The 23,362-nt window shown below is 36.2% G+C and overlaps 1 protein-coding gene across 1 annotated transcript in view; it reads left to right on the top strand.

Moving 5' to 3' along the window:
- Positions 1 to 22,605, top strand: part of LOC125249203 (alpha-2-macroglobulin-like) — a 29,096-nt gene extending 6,491 nt beyond the window's left edge. The window contains exons 2-34 of the mRNA XM_048161436.1: positions 8,597 to 8,777; positions 8,882 to 9,038; positions 9,896 to 9,948; positions 10,057 to 10,077; positions 10,264 to 10,429; positions 10,545 to 10,629; positions 12,459 to 12,570; positions 12,660 to 12,777; positions 12,892 to 13,001; positions 13,094 to 13,264; positions 13,355 to 13,582; positions 13,690 to 13,902; positions 13,990 to 14,139; positions 14,513 to 14,638; positions 14,802 to 14,883; positions 17,023 to 17,143; positions 17,351 to 17,576; positions 17,647 to 17,773; positions 17,851 to 17,972; positions 18,068 to 18,119; positions 18,200 to 18,283; positions 18,365 to 18,541; positions 18,703 to 18,778; positions 18,971 to 19,127; positions 19,398 to 19,472; positions 20,717 to 20,879; positions 20,967 to 21,160; positions 21,253 to 21,465; positions 21,579 to 21,700; positions 21,798 to 21,879; positions 22,081 to 22,164; positions 22,243 to 22,348; positions 22,446 to 22,605. Of these exons, the coding sequence (XP_048017393.1) occupies positions 8,597 to 8,777; positions 8,882 to 9,038; positions 9,896 to 9,948; positions 10,057 to 10,077; positions 10,264 to 10,429; positions 10,545 to 10,629; positions 12,459 to 12,570; positions 12,660 to 12,777; positions 12,892 to 13,001; positions 13,094 to 13,264; positions 13,355 to 13,582; positions 13,690 to 13,902; positions 13,990 to 14,139; positions 14,513 to 14,638; positions 14,802 to 14,883; positions 17,023 to 17,143; positions 17,351 to 17,576; positions 17,647 to 17,773; positions 17,851 to 17,972; positions 18,068 to 18,119; positions 18,200 to 18,283; positions 18,365 to 18,541; positions 18,703 to 18,778; positions 18,971 to 19,127; positions 19,398 to 19,472; positions 20,717 to 20,879; positions 20,967 to 21,160; positions 21,253 to 21,465; positions 21,579 to 21,700; positions 21,798 to 21,879; positions 22,081 to 22,164; positions 22,243 to 22,348; positions 22,446 to 22,486 (4,195 nt within the window). The 3' untranslated portion in view covers positions 22,487 to 22,605. The remainder of the gene's footprint in view (positions 1 to 8,596; positions 8,778 to 8,881; positions 9,039 to 9,895; positions 9,949 to 10,056; positions 10,078 to 10,263; positions 10,430 to 10,544; positions 10,630 to 12,458; positions 12,571 to 12,659; positions 12,778 to 12,891; positions 13,002 to 13,093; positions 13,265 to 13,354; positions 13,583 to 13,689; positions 13,903 to 13,989; positions 14,140 to 14,512; positions 14,639 to 14,801; positions 14,884 to 17,022; positions 17,144 to 17,350; positions 17,577 to 17,646; positions 17,774 to 17,850; positions 17,973 to 18,067; positions 18,120 to 18,199; positions 18,284 to 18,364; positions 18,542 to 18,702; positions 18,779 to 18,970; positions 19,128 to 19,397; positions 19,473 to 20,716; positions 20,880 to 20,966; positions 21,161 to 21,252; positions 21,466 to 21,578; positions 21,701 to 21,797; positions 21,880 to 22,080; positions 22,165 to 22,242; positions 22,349 to 22,445) is intronic.
- The last annotated feature ends 757 nt before the right edge of the window (positions 22,606 to 23,362 follow it).

Below are 23,362 nucleotides of genomic sequence, written 5' to 3' on the forward strand. Positions count from 1 at the left end.
GTTTTTGTGTGGTGGTTTATGGCCAGGGCCGTGCACAGACCTTTTGAGGGGCATGTGCCGAAACTAAAAAAGGGCACCCCCCCCAACCCCAATAAATAACACAAAATAATAGTATCAAAAGCTTTATATTTATTCACTATTAATGACAGTTTTATATATATATATATATATATATATATATATATATGTGTGTATGTATGTATTAGGGATGCACCGATCCGCCTTTTTCACTTCCGATACCGATCCCTGGGATTCAGTATCGGCCGATACCGATCCGATCCGATCTTCAAGTAATAAGAAAAGCGCTAAATTACCTAATAAACTGTATGCCTCACTTAGGGCTGTGACGGTCGGCATGACAACCGCGCCACCGCGGTCGTGGAGTGTCACCGGCGGTAGTGTGGCGTGTATATAATATATAATCTCAAAGGTCGGGTTAACCGAGAATTTTCCGTCATTGATGGAATTTTTTTTAGCAGTGACGGAAAAAATCTGCAGCCTGTCCGTCATTTTGACAGATTACTGAGGCTGATGTAACTTAACTGTGATTCCCACCCCTGTCCAGTAGGTGGTGAGCGTGCTCCTGTGTGGCAGCAGAGCGCGAGTTCAGTCTCCAGAATAAAATGAAAACGATGCCTTATTACACACACCCAGTTTGTCCATTTTATTATATATTATATTATAATACTTATGCTTACATAAAGTTTCTAATCCGTTTTGTTTTAAATAGTTTTTATTTTTGTTGTTGCTGACTAAGTTTATGGTCAATGAATGGCTTTTCCTACGTAACATTGTTTACAACACTGATTGAACTGACGTGATACAGATTTCGGTAAGCTACTGCAACTTTCAACATATTTTTTGATTTTCATTCATGTTTATTTCCTTCTGTAAAGTAGTAAAGAAGAAGAGATGATCACGTTCACTCACGATCCTCAAAAAGTGTTGAGATGAGATGTAAGATGAAAACTGAAAAGTGACGCAGACTTTAACTTTTCATAATACTTTCTTTTCATAATATAAATAATTGCATAGCCTATGCCTATTTGTTTATCTTATACGTTTGTGAATACATATGAAAATGTGGACGAAATCAGAAGCTATTAAATGTCTTATAATTAAAATATAAAAATTAAAATGATGCAGCAACATATGATAGATAGGACAGAACAAAAAAAATGCTATTAAACAATCTTTCATTGCGCAAAAATATTATAATATGAACGGCTCCCATGAGCGGCACAAAGCGCTTTTATGCGTATCCCGTGTGCAGAATGATGTGCTTGAAGCACCATGGAATCAGCGCGCAGCGGCAGCGCTCCGCAGTGAAAAGTTAAAAGCACAAAGTGAAGAAATATTGATGCGTATTGTATTACCGGTATCTTGATTAAGTATAATAATAGAAACATTGATTCATCTTGGAGAGAGTTTCATTGTGTTGACTGTCGTAACTGAACGCGACACGCAGTCTGAATGCTGAATGGAGAGTGACTGACAGCCGCAGCGGAGGGAGGCCTTTACATGAACTTTAATTTAACAACTAAAATATTCATCTGTACCTCAAATTAAACTATGGAATGGCTTCAGAACACTTGGAATATAGTGCACAGAAACTTTATGGTGCTTTTTAATGTGTTTGTGCCTTTTGTAGAGCTTAACAACAACAGAATAGTACACGCACAATATCGGATTTTGGATCAGTCCCGTCCGGCCGATACCCGATCCGGCAAAAATGGCAGTATCGGCGCCGATACCGATCTGAATATCGGATCGGTGCATCCCTAGTATGTATGTATGTGTGTGTGTGTGTGTGTGTGTGTGTGTGTGTGTGTGTGTATATATATATATATATATATATATATATATATATATATATATATATATATATACACACACAGGGTTGCAGGGCTTCTTTAAAACTAATTACAACAGCAATCTTCTGTGAGCCATGTGCTTGAAGACGTTTATGACTTCAATGTGATCCACTGGGATGTCCCTCTCAACACACATTAATACACAGACTACATTCTGCATGATAAAATATAAAGAAGCACAGTGACCTGATGATTCTGTAATATTTTTTAGTTACTACAACATTACTGTAGTAAAACCATGTTTTTCTATGTTTATACATGTGAAGACAAGCGGGGAGTAGTATACAAGATTAAAAAAAATATCTAGCGAGCAAATACTTAACATCGTAAACATTAACCATACTGTGTGACCATATATAATATGATTAAATGTTAATGAATTAAGTGTATCAGCAGATAGCCATCATAAATCAAATAAGAAATTTCTTAGAAATATATTTTACCTAGCTGACGAGGATCACTCGCTTTGTGTCAAAGTCAAATGCAGTTATATGTGTGGAAATGTGCAATGTGCAAAAACATCATCACATTAGACTACGTCATCATCAATAGGTTATGAGCGCTCAGTTTTTCCTGTTGTAAAATACGTTTGGCCAAAATCTCAATTTATAAAAGATGTAATACTACTGTATGCACAGGCTATTTAAGGCTATTTGTATGCTATTGGCTATGACTAACTTAGATGGCAAATGCTAGCCCCCTCTCTCTCTCTCTCTCCGCCGCCGGTCTCAGGATTCAAATGCATAAAATATGAAACTTTATAGACATACTAGTGTTTCTTTCGTAAAGACAACGACTTGTAGCCTAATTATTCAAACAACAAGATATTTATTTACCGTTGCAAGACGTTCAGCTGCTCTGCTGTGGAACTTCAGTTCGCGGCACTCAGGGGGCGGAGTTAAGAGGTTTGACTGACAGTTTGAGCGGAACCAAAACGATTTTGTCACAAGCTCTTTTTAATACCTTTTATTAGGCTAAATATATTTGTAAATCAGTCAGACATGCTTAAAGGGTGACCAATAGCATTGATTTATTGAAGAAAATGAATAAATAAAATAAAACACCTCCAAAAAAAGGGCACTTCGGAGTGTAAGGACAAAAAGGGCATGTGATCTGCACAGGTTGAGCCCTACCTGTGCACGTGCCTGTTTATGGCACATGTTTGTATGCAGCACCAAAACATTCATATGATTGGTCAAATCGGCCCGTATTCTGTACGATATTAATTCATAAAGTGTTTTATGCTTGACTATGTACCGAAAACAGTATCGACATGTAATTCTGATACAGTTCCCTGCTGCTAATCCTCATTTACTGTTCAAATAATAGTATTGGTTCAATGTAGGATTCAGACAGACTATTGTAAATGTGAATAAAGAGTTGAACATGCTGTCTTATATCTTTGGTATATTCTGTCAACAGATGCTGTTCTTCACGAGTCTCTGCGGTCATCATTGTGCCATCAGACACAATGAGAAGCTCATCAGAAAATGGAATATAATGTGTAATTTGTATTTGTGTATAGAGGGTTAGGGTTAGGGTTCTTTAATGAAAAACATGGTAAGTTTTGCTGAATCTAAGTTTAAGTAAAAACTATTGGATTTGTCAATGAAATATGTCTCTTCATTAGTGATGTTGTTACATTTTATTTGTTTTAATGGCCTTGAAAACAAATGCATTCAACTTTGGGAAAATGTGTTAAACTGTATTTAAATAGTTGCACAACTGTATTGTGTGAGATTATGTAATTCAAAGTACAGTAGTCAACATTTGAAGTGGATCAAAAAAGTTAGGACAACTTTGATTAAAGGTTTTGATCCGCTTCAAATGTTGACTATATTATACAAAGTATAAGTAATAACAAAGTGTATTGTTATTGACTGCAAAGTGTGTAATGTTTAATATTTGAAATAAGCCAAAGGTACTGCGCATACAGTATATACTATTACCTGTAAAATAATATATTCATTGTATATTGCTTGTGTTTTCTGAAGACACTCGTAATTATTTTGTAATGTACTTAAATCACAAATAAAGTGTACTTATAACATAAAGTGTACTCATAACAGAAATAAAGTATACTTATAACACAAATAAAAGTATACTTATAACAGAAATAAAGTATACTTATAATACAACATATATTATAACAAAAAATTATACTTTTAACACAAATAAAGTATACTTATAACACAAATTAAGTACACTTTAATATCACTAATCAAGCATGTAATTAGTCCCTACACAGACATATACTTAAAGTGTACTAAGTATACTTGAAGTTGTTCCAATTTAGTACACATAAGTATACTAAATATACTTAAAGTTGTATTTTAATACTACTTAATTTCAACTTAAATATACTTAGTACAAAATTAGTTGTTTCAAAATAGCACACTTTAAATGAACTAATCATTAACACACTTGAAATATACTAATAATTAGTCTTGCTGCAAGTATACTTAGTATACTTTTTTTTCACTAGGGTAGAACGTACTGTTTTAACGGTCGGAAAGTACGTTCAAATTCAAATGTAGTACCTACTCATGTAGTATGCGATTTCGGACAGCATTTCTCATGAAAAAGTGGATAAGTATTAATAACAGCACAGATCATAATCAGCGCGCATGTTTATAAATAAAGTTGTTTTCTAAATAAAGTTTGAGGAAGCTTGGTGGTGGTGACGTTGGTCCGCGACCATGGTGTGCTGTAGTCCGTTTACCCCGGAACGCGATTTTTTTTACTATGGGACCCTCCTGAAATGCGATTGGGCTAGTTTTGGGCTAGTTTCGAGGAGCAATTGGGCGTGTCTTGTTGTGAAAACCTGGCAACCCTGGTCCCAGTATAACATATAAATAGTGCGAGTAGTTTGTTCACACTGAACCAGAGCTGCGTTCCAGTTTTTAAATGCCCTTCCCTCGCTAACTTCACTCGGTCTCGCTGACTCGGATGTACGTCATTGCTTACGTTGCACGAGTGCCCACTACTGGCGGAACCCTTGCAATGGGCTGAACTGGAACATCCTAAGCCCTTGATCACTAAATAACTAGCTTCCAGCGGATGACAGTGCGCAGAATTATGGAATAATTTTTATTTTTGGGTGAACGATTCCTTTAATGTCTCAATGCATAAGCGGATTTATTATTTATTTTGTCCCCTTAAAAAATATTTAATATAGCATTCTATATGTATATGAGTGTTTTAAATGTTTAAAAAAATAATTAATATATCATAGAGTTGTTTGTGGTGGAGTAAATTAAACATGATATGCGGTGATGTCATAATCGTGTTGCATTGTGGGTTATGGAGCTGCCTGTACATATAAAGTCGAAAATTGAGGGAGCGAGGGTCTGTCCATATAAACTTCCCTCGTCCACTTCACGAAGTGGAACGCACTTCAAAATGGCGGCAGGGATTCCCCCGAGGGGAAGTGTTTAGGGAAGTTCGCGAGTGCGTGTCTAAAACTGGAGTGGAATGCAGCCCGGATGTGTCTCATACATCCTGAGTTCAGTGATTCAGATCATGATTATGTGAAAACATAACCAGCACCCCTAGTGAAAAAAAGTATACTAAGTATACTTGCAGCAAGACTAATTATTAGTATATTTCAAGTGTGTTAATGATTAGTTAACTTAAAGTGTGCTATTTTGAAACAACTAATTATGTACTAAGTATATTTTAGTTGTAATTAAGTACAATTAAAATACAACTTTAAGTATATTTAGTGTACTTTTAATTGGAACAACTTCAAGTATACTTAGTACACTTTAAGTATATGCCTGTGTAGGGACTAATTACATGCTTGATTAGTGATATTAAAGTGTACTTAATTTGTGTTATAAGTATATTTATTTGTGTTATATTTTATTTGTGTTATAAATATACTTTGTGTTATAAGTATACTTTATTTGTGTTATAAGTACACTTTATATGTGATTTAAGTACATAACAAAATAATTACGAGTGTCTTCAGAACACACAAGTGTGTACAATATATTATTTTACAGGTAATAGTATATACTGTATGCTCAGTACCTTTGGCTTATTCCAAATACTAAAAAATACACACTTTGCAGTCAATAACAATACACTTTGTTATTACTTATACTTTGTATAATATAGTCAACATTTGAAGCAGATCAAAACCTTTAATCAAAGTTGTCCTAAAATCTTCTTCTTATGACAACTTTACTGAACTTTTTTGATCCACTTCAAATGTTGACTACTGTACTTTGAATTACATAATCTCACACAATACAGTATTATAATTGTGCTACTATTTAAGTACAGTTTAACACATTTTCCCAAAGTTGAATGCATTTGTTTTCAAGGCCATTAAATAAAATAAAATGTAACAACATCACTAATGAAGAGACATATTTCATTAACAAATCCAGTGGTTTTTATTTAAACTTGACATACATTCAGCAAAACTTACCATGTTTTTCATTAAAGAAAAAAAAATATCGGACCAATAGTGACCCTCTATACACAAATACAAATTACACATTATATTCCATTTTCTGATGAGCTTCTCATTATTGTGTCTGATGGCCGCTTACACAGAGACAGTGACCGCAGAAACTCGTGAAGAACAGCATCTGTTAACAGAATATACAAAAGATAGAAGGTCATAAGGACAGCATGTTCAATTCACGTTTACAATAGTCTGTCTGAATCCTATATTGAACCAATAATATTTCTGAACAGTAAATGAGGATTAGCAGCAGGGAACTGTATCAGTATGGCATGTCGATGTTGTTTTCGGGTCATAGTCAAGCATACAACACTTTATGAATTAAAGGATTAGTCCACTTTTAAATAAATTTTTCCTGATAATTTACTCACCCCCATGTCATCAAAAATGTCCATGTCTTTCTTTCTTCAGTCAAAAAGAAATGAAAGTTTTTGATGAAAACATTCCAGGATTTTTCTCCTTATAGGGGACTTCAATGGGCACCAAACAGTTGAAGGTCAGAATTAGTTTCACTGTAGCTTCAAATTGTTCAACACGATCCCAGATGAGAAATAAGGGTCTTATCTAGTGAAACCATCGCTCATTTTCTGAAAAAAAATTGAAAATTATATAAGTTTTAATCTTAAATGCTCATCTTGAACTAGCTCTCTTCTTCTCCTCTATTAGAATTCCAGCAGTGTAGACGCTGCTAAGTGTATTACTGCCCTCCACAGGTCAAAGTTTCTTTCAGGATCGCGTAGGCCATTAAATTCCCGGTTGTCGTCGCCATCTGTCAGTCTGCGATGTCATTTGATTGAACTGGTCAGAATTCCCAAGATCGAGCGATGTATTGCGCTTTCAGTGTTTTATTAAATAAATTATACATTGCGACAATATAATTCACCTGAAAGCCCCTGAGTGACTGAGCGAGGGGATTCAGACGAGGACCGTGATGTCAGCAGCTCTGATTGGCTCAATTTGGCTGAAGGCAGTGAGCAACAAAATCTGATTGGTCACAGACCAAGTTGAAGAGACATTTGAATTCCGATAAGTTTAACCACTCGACATATTTTTTTCGCATGTAACGTTACTTGAGCTGCTGGTGTGTTGTTTAATATAGATTTGTGTGTTCGATTGTAAAATGATTCTGCCAGTGTAAGCTTATTAAACATATTTACTCATATTTGGAAATTATAGGCTACACTGCATATACTAAATGGGCTTGTAATGCATTCATACTGAAATAAATAAGCACAAGTAATATAATGAATTCCAAGGATGAATAAGTAAACTTAAAAAATATACTCAAATTTAACTTTAGATACACTACAACTTCAGGATATTAAATAATGTATTTTTTAAATATACTTTCAGTGCATTGTTACAATGATCATTTTCGGCACACAGTTAAAATATACCTCAAATATATTTTTATAAAGTGCAAATAAATACACTTTTAAAAAATAAACTAAACTTACACTTCAAGTATATTTTTCTAAAATATATTTTTTAGAAAATATACTAAAGTACAATTATTTTAAAGTGTGTTAAAAGTTGTATTGTGAAAATATGATACTAATATACTTTTTATATATTTAATGATAGAACATTTTTTGTTAGGATATTTGCAATTTATTAAATATTATATAATATAATATTAAATCAGCTTATGTGATGTTCTCTCAAATTTTTAAGTTGTATTGACAATTCAACATTTCAGATAATGTTAACAGTTCCACACTGAGAACAGAACACCACTGTACAGCACAAACGGTTTGCTAACAAATCCTACAGTATCCACATTTTTCCATGTTTGAGAAACAGGAATGTCCCCCGGTGACTGATATTTGAATCGTCTTTTCTCAACCTGCTCAATATGTTGAATCCTCAATGAACTCATATTAATTACACTGTGACTATTAAAGTATAAGATATGAGAATGCTGTGATGTCACTGTGATCCTCGCATAATCTCACACGTTGACTGGGAAGTGTGATAAATTATTAGTATATCATTACCATATTTAAAAGGCAACTTAAGGCATGTGAAAGATAATTCATAATTAATGAGTGTATTTTTAAGGGCAATATTGTTCTGGATGAACATGAAAAGATTCATTAATCTTGTATTCTCACTTCTCAAGGTCAATAATTGATCAATAGCAAATTAACGGTATTGGTTTTCACTCCCAGTTTAACTTTTTTTTAATATTTCTTGTTTTATCTAACTACTCTGGCAATATTGTATGATCATTGTCTCTGGACAGATCTTTCGTGGTGACGTTTCCTGCAGTGATTGAGTCGGGATCTGAGGCCAAACTCTGTGCAAGTTTTCTCAATCCCAATGAAAGCCTTGTCATGAACATTCATCTGGTTCATGGTGACCAGAGCACTTTACTGCTGCAGGAGAAAGCTGAGGAAGAGTTTCATCGCTGCTTTAACTTCAAGGTCTGCCATTAGCACATTATTATGAATATATAAAATTACATTTTAGTCATAATGCATCTAGTTTTTGTGATGGCAGATTGTGAAAACATATTATTTCTCATCAGGCTCCTCTGGTCGAAGCAGAATCAGTGCAGAAAATGAAGGTCGAACTTCAGGGAGAGACTTTCAAGATGACTGAAGAGAGAAAAGTCATGTTCAAGCCTTACCATCCTCTGACCTTTATCCAGACTGATAAACGCATCTATCTTCCAGGACAGACAGGTGAGCTGTGAATGTTTCAAAGGCTAAACCTCAGCAAATAATGCTGGTGTCACTGACATCTTAACCCTGATCACAGCTGATGTAGATAATATACATTAAGTAAAGCATGTTATGATCATGCAATGAGCTGAGCACCATAGGTCAAAAATAAATTACAAATTTTGTTCAAACCAGCAGATGGTAAAAGAGTGTACAGAAGTAAACAATTCAATTTACAAACTTGTAAACAGAAAAGAGGAGCAGAAGAAAAGATAAGGAAAGCAAATAAGGATGAGTAGCTTCAGAAACTCGAGAATGGTCATCTAGTGTGTGTTTGAGCTATATTGCGATTACAAATAACTGATAAAGTAAATCTTTTGATATCAGTATCTTTATAACTTTATTTTATATGAAATCTAGAGATACTACAGATCAGGGGTGTCTAACTCAGTTCCTGGAGAGCCACAGCCCTGCAGAGTTTAGCTTCAGCCTTAATTAAGTGTTCCTGATCCAGCTAATCAATCCTTCAGATTTGTTTGAAAACTACAGGTATGTGTGTTGAAGCAGGGTTGGGACTGATCTCTGTGGCCGTCTTGGAGTTGGATACTCCTGCTATAGATCGTTACATGATAAACGTTTTGTGGGATTTGCCTTCTTGATTCTAATTGGTCAGCTGGTGCAAACTGGACAGAATCTTTTTGTAAAATGACAGCTAAAACAGGCTACTGCAACAGTTGAATTTGGCCCAAAAGACATGTTCACACAGCAGCAGTCATTTACAGGAGTGAAATACTGACCGTAAGCAGTTTCCCGTTACATAAGAGCTGAAGATGTCAAAAGTGGAGTTTTTTTTAAAAATTCACATTTCTATTTTACAGTGAACTTCAGAGTTGTTACCATGGATACAAACTTCACACCTCTTGATCAGCAGGTCTGATGTGTTTACCTTGAAAATTAATTTTCTCTTGAATTTTTGAATACACGTTTAATAAATAAATTTTTGGCTTTTAATCTTTAATTACTATTTGCTCTTTTACAGTATAGTACAGTGATTCTTGAGGTAAGAACACAAAACCTTCTATACAGTCACAACAAACACACCTTTTAAATCTTATTAACACTATAGAAATTCTGTTATGTTTGCAATTATTGTATTTTCAGAAGGCTAATTAAACATTTCTTCATTGACGGTCAGGATATGTGTAGCTGAACTAAATATTTTCACTGTGTCTTTGGTATTAAACAGGACAGTCAAGGTAACCGGATTGGTCAATGGACAAATGTTTCTTCAACAAGGTGGATTTTGCAGCGTTCTTATGAATTAAACCCAGAGGCCCGTCAAGGCATGTACAAACTGAAGGCTTTTATTAGTGACAGGATGATCTCACACCATTTTGAGGTGAAAAAATATGGTAAGTCATAAAAACAAATGATTCCAGTGTTGCATGGGAAGAATTTCAATAATATGTTTGTATTAATATCTTATTTGATTACTAGTAACTCTAATTTCTGCCTTCTCACTTCTAGTTTTGCCTAAGTTTGAAGTTACAATAAAAAGCCCAAATAAAGTCTGCGTTGTAGAAGAGGAACTGATAATTGAGGTTTGCGGAAAGTGAGTGTTTTATTTTATTTCCTGCATTAAGAGAGCAGTGTGTTCTTCCATTCTTGGCACAATTAAGTTACTTTAATTGTTAATTGATTTTTTTAACTGACAGAGTCAGTTACACACTGTAACTCCCATCCTACACTGTAAAAGACTTCTTTAAAAAAGCATGCAAACCGATCGCCTTTAAAACCAAGTAAAGTGAAATAGGATGTTGTTCTGACAAAAGCTTAGTTAGTATAGTTCATTTACACAAGAGTTTTAGTAACTAAAAAAGAACTGAGAGTACTTGATAATTTATTTTAAATAAAATTGAATTGTTACCATTGTTGTGTTTTGAATTCTGAAGTCTGTCTGTGACTCAAGCATGGTCAGAAGATATTGTCACAAATATAGAGGGATTATATCAACCTAATTAAAAGTTTCACGTTTCAGGCGTTTTTGACAGAAATGTTACCAATAACATTGTAAAAAATATATATATATTATTTGAAATGAAATGTCATGTTATTTATCATTCGTTCATACACACACACACAAACACACACATATGTATGTCACAGTTCCCTTCTGTTCCGGACTCCATCACTCATGTTCCTCCCTGTTCCATACCTGCACTCACTTCCTCGTCATCTCCCCATCACCACGGATTCTCTGCACCTGAACTTCATCATCTGCACTCCCTTTATAATGGACTCACTTCCCTGCACTCCTTGTCTGTTCTTATGTTTGCTTATTGGTTTGGTTGTTCCGTTCTCTTGTTCAATAAACCCATCTCTACAGAAGTCTGATTCTGAATCCTCTTTGCTGCAACCACACCTGTAACAGAAGAACAGACCTAACAGTGAGGACTTCTGCAGCAAGATGGGAATTTTCCTGGTACCGATCTTTCCTGCTGTTCACCAACCTACCAGCTCAGCGGTGGACCGTCTATGGTCCCTTAGACAGGACGGTCACCTGCTGGAGAGGTACGTGGAGGAATTTTCTGAGCTTTCTTGCTTGGTGAGCTGGCCGGATGCTCCATTTAACGTGTGTTTTCTGAAGGGCCTGGACAAGGATACAATTCGTTATATTGAACCTGCCTGTTCTTTCTCCCTAGTCAAGTCTATTAATCTGATTCTCTTTTTAAGTGGTTCTGATTTCAAAATTGAAGAGATTCAAGAAAGAACGTATCTTCCTCGTCCAGTTTCCTCAGAAAAACACGCGGCCTGGTCAGTTCACCTACCGCCAGTTTCCTCCATGTATTCCTCCAGTGGGTCATCCCACGTTGTCCTGCCTGTCCCAAAGTCCAAGCCACCAAAGAAAATGGCCACCGCGAAACCCAAGCCGCCTAAGAAAATGGCCGCCGCTGCGTCTAAGGCTCGCCATGAAGTGGCCGCTGCGAAGCTCAAGCCACCATGGATAATGGTCGTTGCTGCGCCAGAGCCACTGAATAAAATGGCCACTGCCAAGCCTGGACATTCACCAGGAGAGGACCACTGGCTCATTGATTTCTGGACTGAACCTGCCGCTCCAGTTCTCCACAAGCCCGCTCCAGTCTGTCCCAGACTCTGCTCCAGTGACCAAGTCGTTTTTTTTTTTGTTTTTTGTTTTTTTTAATGTTACTCAAACCAATCAATTAATCTTATCTTAACGTGGGTATTCTGAGTACAAAAGGCATAGTATGTGAATAGTACAGATTACAGAGTACAGATTAGAGTTAAATTTAAATTACGACATATTAATTAAGGTTAACTAAAAAGAGTTAGTTAAAATCACTATTGGATTTTACAGTGTAATATAATAGTTGCTGAACTCAACCCTGAACTGTAGATTATTGGCTTGTATCTTTTTCACAGATACACTTACGGACAGCCTGTACCTGGTAAATCATGGGTGAAAGTGTGTCGTAAATACTTTAATACCAAAAGCCATTACACCAATCCAGTGTGTTTAGAGGAAACCATTGAGGTATAATGTCACATTATCTTCCCTCCATTTATCCATTTAAACCAGTCTTTAGTTAATATGCTATGTTTGTGTTCATTCATTATAATTAGATAAAAAAGACAGGCTGTGCCGTCCATACCTTAGATACATCAATCTTTCTGAACGCCCCTGAGGACAGGCTTCAGAATTCTCTTGCTGTTGAGGCAATGGTTACAGAAGAAGGAACAGGTGAGCTGTTGGATTTGATCAGATCCACATTACATACATTTCTTGAATTTCTCATTTTTGATGTTTTACTTTTATTTGAATAAATATTTATTTTGGTGTTTTTACTATTTACAGAGATCACCATGACCAAATCTAAATCTGTATCTCTCACTTATGAAACTGGTAAAGTCACACTTACTGACCTGCCCAAAACATATGAACATGGATCAGTTATAGAAGGAAAAGTGAGTCTAAAATGAGTTTGTCTCTGTTTAACACCATTGATATGTACAGAATTATTCCTTAATTTATTTCTTTAAAATCTTATTTTTAACAGATCAAACTCTCAAATTTCAAAGGTGCACCGATTCAAAACAAAGATGTTTATCTTATGGAGGGTCCCTCTTGGTCCCCAAAACTGCTCCTAAATCTCACTACAGACAGCGATGGACTGGCCAGCTTCTCTCTTACTACGTCCAGTTATCCTAAAAGTGATATTAATCTGATTGTAAGAGAGTTTGTATTCAATTAGTTTACTTTTTCTAAGTTAGAAGAGTTTAGTTGCATGAGTTAGTTTTGATTCTTTGTTCATTGTCAGGCAAGTGCCTATCCAGAGGTCCGTTATGACAACACACCTCACATCCCTGTGGATATGAAACCAGTTGAGCTCCTCCAGCCTGCCGCTCCATACAATCCAACACTAAGTGAATTGATTATAGAGAATACTGAGCAACCATTAAAGTGTGACTCTGAGTTTACAGCCACCATCAAGTATTATTTTGTTGGAGAGACGATTGAAGACTTCAAAACGGACATTGTCTATATGGTGAGAACATGTGCAGTATGTACATTATTACAGAGATGTTTTTGTTTAACAGTGTTCATTGGCAGCACTAGTCAGTTTGTTATCAGAGTGTCATCTGTCTGTTTCAGGTCTTGTCCAGAGGAGTGATCGTTCATCATGGATATGAGAAGATTGAAGTGAAATCTTCTAATGGAGTAGCAAGTGGCACAATGTCATTCAAACTGTCTATTAGTGCAGATCTGGCTCCAGTAGTGCAGATTCTGGTGTACTGTGTTCTGCCCAGTGAAAATGTTGTTGTTGGTAGCAAAAATTTCAACACTGAAAAGTGTTTCAAAAACAAGGTATGTATTGTAGCTTTAGAAATGAGCCTCTTTAAACTGTATTACTGACTTAATTCTAAAATAAACTCTATTGACTGTATGTCACAGGTGTCTCTGCAGTTTTCTCCTGCTAAAGCAGTTCCTGGTGAGAAAAACACTCTCCAGCTCTCAGCTCAGCCTGGTTCACTGTGCGGCCTCAGTGCTGTAGATCAGAGCGTCCTGATCCTGAAGTCAGGAGAACGCCTGGATACTGACAAGGTGTGTAGATGCTTTAAGATTTAGTATTGATTAAATGTGTCTTCATAGTGGGAATCTACAGTGTGAATGAATCAAGTGATAACAGACTTTAGTTATTACTGCTATGATCCTGATCTCAGGAGATTTAACAATAATCTTCATTCTTTCTCACTATAATGGAATTAAAGTTTTGTTGAAAAATACATTAATTATTTAGTGTTGAATTTTTAGAAATCATACTAATACACTCTAAAAAATGCTGTGTTGTTTAATTCCATGTTTGGGCCAAATATGGACAAACCCAACCGTTTAGGTTTAAAATGTAAAAACTTGACCCAAATATGGGTTGAAACAGGCCAGCATTTTTTAGAGTGTGAACGTGGTCCCATCACAGATCTTCAACCTGCTGCCAGTGAAATCGAGGTCAAATTATCCTTATAGTGTTGAAGATGAGCAGGAGTGTCTGCATGCGAGATCCTGTCAAGCTGTGCCGACAGACAACACCTATGAATCCTTAAAGGTAACAGGTGGATTATATGTGTGGCAGTGCAGTAGATAATGGTTGAGTATATACTGCACATGATCATGTAAATGCATAAAAAAGTTCTCTTGATTATAATGATAATTAAAAGTAATTTGAAGTTTCATGACTTTTACTGTGGTTCATTATTGCCACTTGACAGAGTCTGGGATTGAAGATGGCAACAAATTTGGTTGTGCGAGTCCCTCAGTATCTGTCATACATGTGGTATGACCATAATGGAGGTACATGTACTGTTATTACAATCCAAGCTGTAATGTTTAAATATGTAGGTGCTTGTAATGAAACATATTTCAAAAACTAAAATATGTACAATTTGTGAAATTGTGAAACTCATACAATTCCACAGTTGTACTGATATATTTGGAAAAAGACAAAGGTTTTTTTCTGTGGTTATTAGTTAACTTTGAATCAGTGTTATTATTGGTAACAAACTCAATATAAAACTTAACTATTGTAGGGAACACACCCTAGGAAGTAAAATAATTAATTTATAGGGAATTATAAAGAGTTGTTTAGTTTACGACCGAGCAACTGAGTCATCCAGCGTTCACTTGCTCGAGCCGTAGGCTAATAAGCTCTTGTAGCAGATATAAATATCCAACAAATGTGAAAACACTGATTAGAGCACGGTAACTTTAAGATCGACAGTTTAAGACATTAAATTTTAGAAGCACATAATACAAGACAATTTCTTTTTTTTTTAAAAATCTACAAGAGAGTTTATTTATTCTAACACAAACTAATCTAACACAAACACACACATACATACACACACACACACACACACACACACACATTCATTCCTACGTGTTTCAGTAAGAAAGAAAATGAGAGAGAGAGAGAGAGAGAGTTTTAAGACAGAAAGAGTGATATGATGAACAGAATTCCTAGCAAAAATATGCACTTCAAAGATCTGACCTGAACGAACCATGAATCATTAATTTAAATGCACCAGTTCAGTTTTTTTAGAACCTGGAGGCGCTTGCTTGAGTCGACCTAAACGTGCATCTTCTCGTCGGAGTGCAGGGAAGGGTTTTCCAAGTCGATGATTTGTCTTTTCAGGTCCAGATGGTAGTTGGGTAAAACCCAATCACGTTTGAGCTTGCTGGAAAAATGAAAGGAAGTCTCTTTGTTGCTGTAGTTGAAGTTGAAGCGGCAAAAGTCGTTGGTTGAACTTTGTGGCAAAACTTAGAACACGAGACTCTCAACGGAAAAGAAAATTAAGTAAAAGAAAAGAAAAGCGAGTGAAAGTTGGATGGCTTGAATGAGCTGCTTGTCTGTTCTTCTTGTTACTCCGTGGTTCTTGGTACTTGTTCTGCTTACTCTGGTCTTTGCTGACTGGTTCTTCTAGTTTGCTCGTTCGTTCATTTACTCTTGTCTTCTATCTTGCGATATGACTATTTAAACTTAGTTGTTTGTCACACCTCTGAAAGGAGTGATATCAATCAGATATCGTCCTGTTTCAAAAGGGCTTTTCTCTGCCCCCAATCATAAATAGGTGTTACTTCCCGTCTCTGCTTTAGCAGAGAGTGCCATTTTAACCATAATTTCTATTAAATGGAATATGATACATTTTAAACAGATTTCATTCAAGTCAGGATTTAGGAAAGAGGAAAAGAATCAAATCCATTCCAAATAAGGCATACTTTCAGTCATTCAGTCAAGAGTTATCACATTTACATGAATTTTGGGTGTTCTAAAGCATAACTGGTTACAAGTAGTATTTGTGGACATGATTTATAATGTAAGCAGTTAAAATATATTTATGTCCATTTAAAATTGTTTGGAACAATTTTGATGCAGTTTTAGTTGTATAACATTCTCCGTTGTTTTTTTTTTTCTGTGAAGTTAGGAAACAAAAGGTCTGCGTTGTCTCTCTGTTTCTTTGATCTGGTGATCAAAGACTCTTTATCTTCTAGGTGACCATTTGGTGTCACAAATGGTTGAGTTTGTCACTTCTGCCAGGAAGCATGGGGGTTATAAAAGTAATTAAGCAAGGATTTTCCTGTAGACGGCTGGAGCTGGAATTCCGATTCTGAATTAGAATTGTTTTGAAAGAATCATCTGAATGATTCATTTGTCTGGTTCGTCCACGGTTCCTACGCTATATAATTTTGTAAAATAAAATTACCACATTAACTTTGGCAGCCCTAAAATACTAAAACTAAAAAAAACCCGAAATAAACGGAAACTAGAAAACTCTGAAAACACAAAATCTGTATATGAAAATAAAAAAATCTATTAAATGATGATCTGCCTTCTGTTTGCTGTTCACTTCAGACGAGGTGTAGAACTGATTATCTTGACATGCTGTTCACATACATATCACTGAAAACTACAATATATCGCTTTTTTTCCAGATATGGTATATGATTGTTATGATTTGGATTCTGAATCGGATACAACTGACAGAGATTCTCCAGCAGTGACGATTCGGACCGTCTTTCCAGAAACGTGGATCTGGGAACTTGCTGAAGTGGGGTAATGTGAAGCGTAATCAATAGATTTATCATATTTATCTAATTACTTATCTTTAATAATTCAACTCCCCTCACACCCACAGGACAGAAAATGCCTTGCTTGCTTTGCAGAGTCTGAAACCAGTTTTTTTTTATCATCTCTGTGCTGAATGTTGTTATTTATTACAGGAAAAATTAAAATATGCCTATTGTTGTAATTCCTCCACAGGGACTCTGGATCAGTTCAGGTTCCTGTCACGGTTCCTGACACCATCACTTCTTGGGAGACGGAGGCCTTCTGTCTGTCCTCTGAAGGTCTGGGTGTGGCTCCTCCTGCTCAGCTGACAGTTTTCCAGCCCTTCTTCCTGGAGCTCTCTCTGCCTTACTCCATCATCCGTGGGGAGATCTTTGAGCTGAAGGCCACTGTCTTCAACTATCTGTCCAAGTGCATCATGGTGAGATTTCACACTCAGTCTTATCAAATCATATCAAATATGCCACTAATCACGTGTGGTTGATTGACAGGTTAAAGTGACTCCAGCTCCTTCCTCAGACTACACTCTCAAAGCCTCCTCTGATGATCAGTATTCATCCTGTCTATGTGCTAATGGAAGAAAAACCTTTAAATGGATCCTCACTCCTTCTGTTCTTGGTGAGTTTTCCAGTCTGAATCATTGTTTCTCAGTGTTTGTGTCTGTTGTATCTTCACGTACATGTCTTGTGTTGTAGGAGTCTTTAATATTACAGTCAGTGCAGAGGCAGAGGCGTCCCAGACTGTGTGTGACAATGAGATTGTGAGCGTCCCAGAGAGAGGACGCATTGACACGGTCACACGAAGTCTGCTTGTACAGGTCAGCGCACGTCAAACATCTTCTAGACATAATTTATTCATGATCCTAATGCTGCTTATATCAGTATGATGACTTTTGATTGTTTTATGCTGCAGGCTGAAGGAACTGAAAAGACAGAGACTCACAGCTGGTTACTGTGTCCAAAGGGTTTGTCCACAGACTATATTTAGCATCATAGTGTTACTCATCTGATCACTGATGTGTGTTTCTGTCTCTCTGGTTCATAGGTGACAGTCTCTCAGAGGAAGTGGCTCTGACTCTTCCTAAAGATGTGATAGAGGGATCAGCCAGATCCACTGTTTCAGTCATTGGTAACATTTACAAATACAAGCAGAAATTAGGAGATTGGGTTTGGATTATAAAATGTATTTTAACTTGTGTATGGTTTATAGGAGACATGTTGGGTTGGGCACTGAGGAATCTTCACGGATTATTACAGATGCCGTACGGCTGTGGAGAACAAAACATAGCTGTTCTTTCTCCCAATATTTACATTCTGCAGTATCTGGAGAACACGGAGCAGCTCACCTCAGCCATCCGAGAGAGAGCCACCGGCTTCCTGAAGAGCGGTGAGAAACATAAATCATTTCAAGAAAATACTGAGATGGTTTGATATCAAATTACACATTTTTCAGCACACCTGAATATCATTCAGTAAAGCTGAATCATCAGACACATTGAGTTTACCCAAACAAACTGTTGAAGTGTTAACCATTATCACACTAAACAGGATACCAGAGACAAATGAACTACAAGCATTTTGATGGATCATACAGCACATTTGGTTCTGGTGATGGGAATACATGGTAAATATATTTCACTATTACTTTTGTTAATCAGAAATAATATCAAGGTAATCTACAATAATACACCTGAGAGGATGGTACAGAAACATTTAAAAATGTGTCTCTAAATTCAATTATTTGTTTTGCGATTGATGATGGAATTCATTGAAACACCTGATGACATTTTTTGAATTATATCTTCCACACCACCAGGTTGACTGCTTTTGTCCTGAGGTCTTTTGGCAGAGCACAGAAATACATATTTATTGATCCAGAAATTATTCAGAGTGCAAAGAATTGGTTAATAAGTAGACGGGATTCAGACGGCTGTTTTATTCAACAGGGAAGTCTGTTCAACAACAGAATGAAGGTCTGTCAACTTCTATCTATCTATATCTCTCTATCCATCTCTCTATCTATCTAGAACACCATAGCAACCACCTAGAAATGGTCTAGTAACTATATAGAAAACCTGGAATATTTGATCTGTATGTTTACTTGTTGTTGTTGTTGTTGTTGTTGTTGTTGTTGTTTTGAATAACATTTATACTTTCTCAAGGCAGCCTCAAAGTTTGTCTAGATGAACTTCCCTTTAATAGTTTGAGTGCTTTATTTATCCTTTATTTCTCATATATTCCAGGGTGGAGTGAATGATAATGTGACCATGACTGCCTACATTACTGCATCATTGCTTGAACTGGAAACTCCAGTCACTGTAAGTTCATCTACAGGAAACACAATATAAACTCATAGAAAAATGGGTAACACTTTACTTGAAGGGGTGTGCATAAGACTGACATGACACCTTCATAATCTTGACATGACACATGTCATGAATATGAAGGAGGTTTTATGAATGTTTATGACAACTGTCATTAAGTGTCATTCGCTCAATTATGTCATTTTTAATGCAAAGATGACATTGTTTGAGATGTCCGAGTTATGACACATGACATAAACCAATACATCATAACCTGTCAGTGTCTTTGTCATGACAACTTGACATTATTTAGCTTTATGGGTTAACATTACATTAAACTGTCATGTGGTTGGTTTTGACATGAGGCCATTATAATAGTGTCATAAATATGTATCTTGAGCTCAAGTACAGTGGTACAAATTGAACTTGTCATTAAAATGTCATTAAGTGACAATACTCTGACAAATAATTTTATAACAGCGTCATGACTATTTTTCATTTCATGTTTTTTTTTGTTTTTTGTTTTTGTTTTTTTAAGTTTCCACCAACAGAAGGTCAGATAATAGACAATTTCAAATTTCTTAAAAAGAAACATGACACTGTTATAAAATAATGGTAACACTTTATTTTAGGGTCTTTTAACTAGCTGCTTATTACTATTAGCATTCATATGGCTTAAATATTGGCTATTTATTAGTACTTATTAGTACTTATGCCTTATTCTGCATGACCTTATTCTACATTCTTAATCCTACCCAATACCTAAACCTAACAATTAACTATAATAAGCAGTAAATTAAGAGTTTATTGAGGGAAAAGTCATAGTTAATCGTTTATATATATGTGTTCCCTATACTGAAGTGTTACCAAAATAATGTAATGTAATGTTAACCCATAAAGCTAAGTAGTTTTAAGTTTGATAATTAATCTGCTATGTCATGTTTATGACAGGTTATGATGTTTTGCTAATGTCAAGTTGTCATGACAAAGACACTGACAGGTTATGATGTGTTGGTTTATGTCAAGTTGTCGTAACAAAGACATCTCAAACAATGTCATCTTTGCATTAAAAATGACATAATTGAGCGAATGACACTTAATGACAGTTGTCATAAACATTCATAAAACCTCCGTCATATTCATGACACGTGTCATGTCAAGATTATGAAGGTGTCATGTCAGTCTTATGCACACCCCTTCAAGTAAAGTGTTACCGAAAAATGACCCACACAGCGTCTGTTTCTCTGTTTTTGTCACAGGATCCTGTCGTCAGTAAAGGTTTGTCATGCTTGAGGTCCGTCATTGAGGATGTCAAAAACATTTACACCACTGCTCTGCTCACCTACACTTTCAGTCTGGCTAGAGACACGGACACTCGACAGCAGCTTTTCAAGAAACTGGAGGATGTTGCTATTTCAGACGGTAAGAGGTTTGTTTCTGATGACTTTCTGTCATCATTTATGACATTGAGTTACTCATTGAGTTACTCATGTGTCTTTTATCATTAAGGGTCTCTTCTCCACTGGTCTCAGTCTGCATCTGCTGATGACTCTGATTCTCTGGCAGTGGAGATCAGCTCATATGTGCTGCTAGCTGTTCTCACTGCAGATTCAGTCACTACAGCTGATCTGGGCTATGCTAACAGGATTGTCAGCTGGCTTGTGAAGCAGCAGAATGCCTATGGAGGATTCTCCTCCACACAGGTTACTCAAACTGCTCCAATAAAACACACTATTGTTGAATGTGCTGGTGTGAATGAGTAAAAGTGACATTACTGAACTCATTTATTTCCCAGGACACAGTGGTGGCTCTTCAGGCTCTGTCTTTGTACGCCACCAAAGTGTTCAGCTCTGACGGCTCCAGCACAGTGACTGTACAGTCAGCAGGAGACTCTCACCACTTTGAGGTCAATCAGGACAACAAGTTACTGTACCAGGAGAAGCAGCTGCAGAACGTTCCAGCCAAATACAGCATTGAAGTGAAGGGCTCGACCTGTGTGTCTGTGCAGGTCTGTAGTGTTCAGCTTCATTTACTCACACTCACTTTCTCTCTTGGCATTTTATGGTTATTCTGCTTTGAAACGGTTTATTAATTTATTTTTGTTTGTGTTGATTCTCTCAGATGGCTCAGTTCTACAACATTCCCACTCCTACTGGAGCTAAAACATTGAGCATTGAAGCTAAGATTGAGGGAGATTGCAAGAAATCCTCTGGACAGTACCTATTGTTAAATTTCACTGTGAAGTAAGAACAATAACTTTATGCTATAAGACATGATTTTGGTTATGGCTTTTGTTCAGTCATCATGGACTCTGATGGTTGATATAATTTTTTTTTCCAGATATGATGGTCCACAGGCAAGAACTAACATGGTCATTGTGGATATTAAACTCTTGTCAGGATTCACAGCTGATACATCAATGGTGCGTTTGACTATGTGAAGTGATTCATTATTAGATTTACTGTACTGTCGCTGTGAATCTACTGTAAGATGGTGCAGCTATGGCTGATATTGTCCTGCTCACGTCTTGATGAACAACATAATAGCTTACAGAGAATAGCTCTCCTGTTGGGGATGTAACAAATCATACATTTATTTCTAAAATAAATCACTTTTTCCACAGCTTGAACCTCAAAGCACTTCAAGCGAATCACTTGTGGAACGGGTCGATTCTAAAGATGATCATGTCATCGTGTATTTGAAAGAGGTGGGAGAACAGCAACATTCATATGATAAGATGCAGTAATTCATTTACATTTTTTATTCACTGTTTATCCTCCTGCAGGTTCCAAAAAATATTGCAGTCAGTCACCAGTTACAATTAAAACAGATTCTTCCAGTGAAGAATCTCAAGCCAGCTGTGATTAAAGTGTATGATTACTACCAAACAAGTAAGATTTGATGTGCCATTTTTCATTGTTTTTATTATGTGATTCAAAAGTATCAGTTGGCATTAAGCTAATTTCTTGGTATCAATATTTCCCTCAGGTGATCTGGCGGAGACTGAGTATTCATCTCACTGTGAATGAAGTGTCGTGCTTCAGTTCTGCAGCTTGGATAAATGTTTTTATTCAGTGTTTATATCTTTTTCTGGGCAAATTAGTTTCCTGATTTGCTTGTTTTATTAAACCCAGACAAACTGAAAACACTTTGGTGAGCTTACTGTGTTTTTGTTCTTGATTTGTAGTTGCATCTGTGACAGCTACTGAAACAGGAATGCATTTTCAATACATTCTAATGCTAAGAGATGATGCAGTTACAGGAATGCCGTTAAGATCCATGTAGAGCCAAGTTTTTCAACCAGGAATCTCTAGAAGTCATTGAAATTATTGCAGAAATCTGTTAAAAAGGATATATAAAACATGTTCTAAAAAACACTGTCAGAGCAAAGAATCCAGGAGTCACCATGAAACGGATGCTAAGAAGAAGCATACTTCTTTCTTCTTTTGTTTAATGGCGATTTACATCTATAGTGCACATCACCACCTAAGGGGCAGTTGTGCAACCATTTTTGATGCTAATTATAAATTAAAAAGAAAGACTGACTGAACTAAAAAACAAGTTTGTAAAGATAATATGGCTGTAGACTTATAAGTTAGTTTTTTTTTTTTTTTTTTTTTTGTTTATCCATTTTGCTTTCACATTTGTTGTAAGGTGAGATGTCTTAAGGATCTTCTGCTAACATCTTGGTGCCAGATACCACAGCACACCTTCAGGGGTCTAATGTAGTCCACCCCTTGATGGGTCAGGGCTGTTTTGGCAGTAAAAGGGGGACCAACGCAATATTAGGAAGGTGATCATAATGTTATGCCTGATCAGTGTGTGTGTATATATATATATATATATATAAGAAAAAAACTGCATGTCAATCTGAAGACATTAACAAATTAATTAGAAAATCTAGC

The sequence above is a fragment of the Megalobrama amblycephala genome, linkage group LG16 (assembly GCF_018812025.1).
Source record: "Megalobrama amblycephala isolate DHTTF-2021 linkage group LG16, ASM1881202v1, whole genome shotgun sequence".
NCBI lineage: Eukaryota > Metazoa > Chordata > Actinopteri > Cypriniformes > Xenocyprididae > Megalobrama > Megalobrama amblycephala.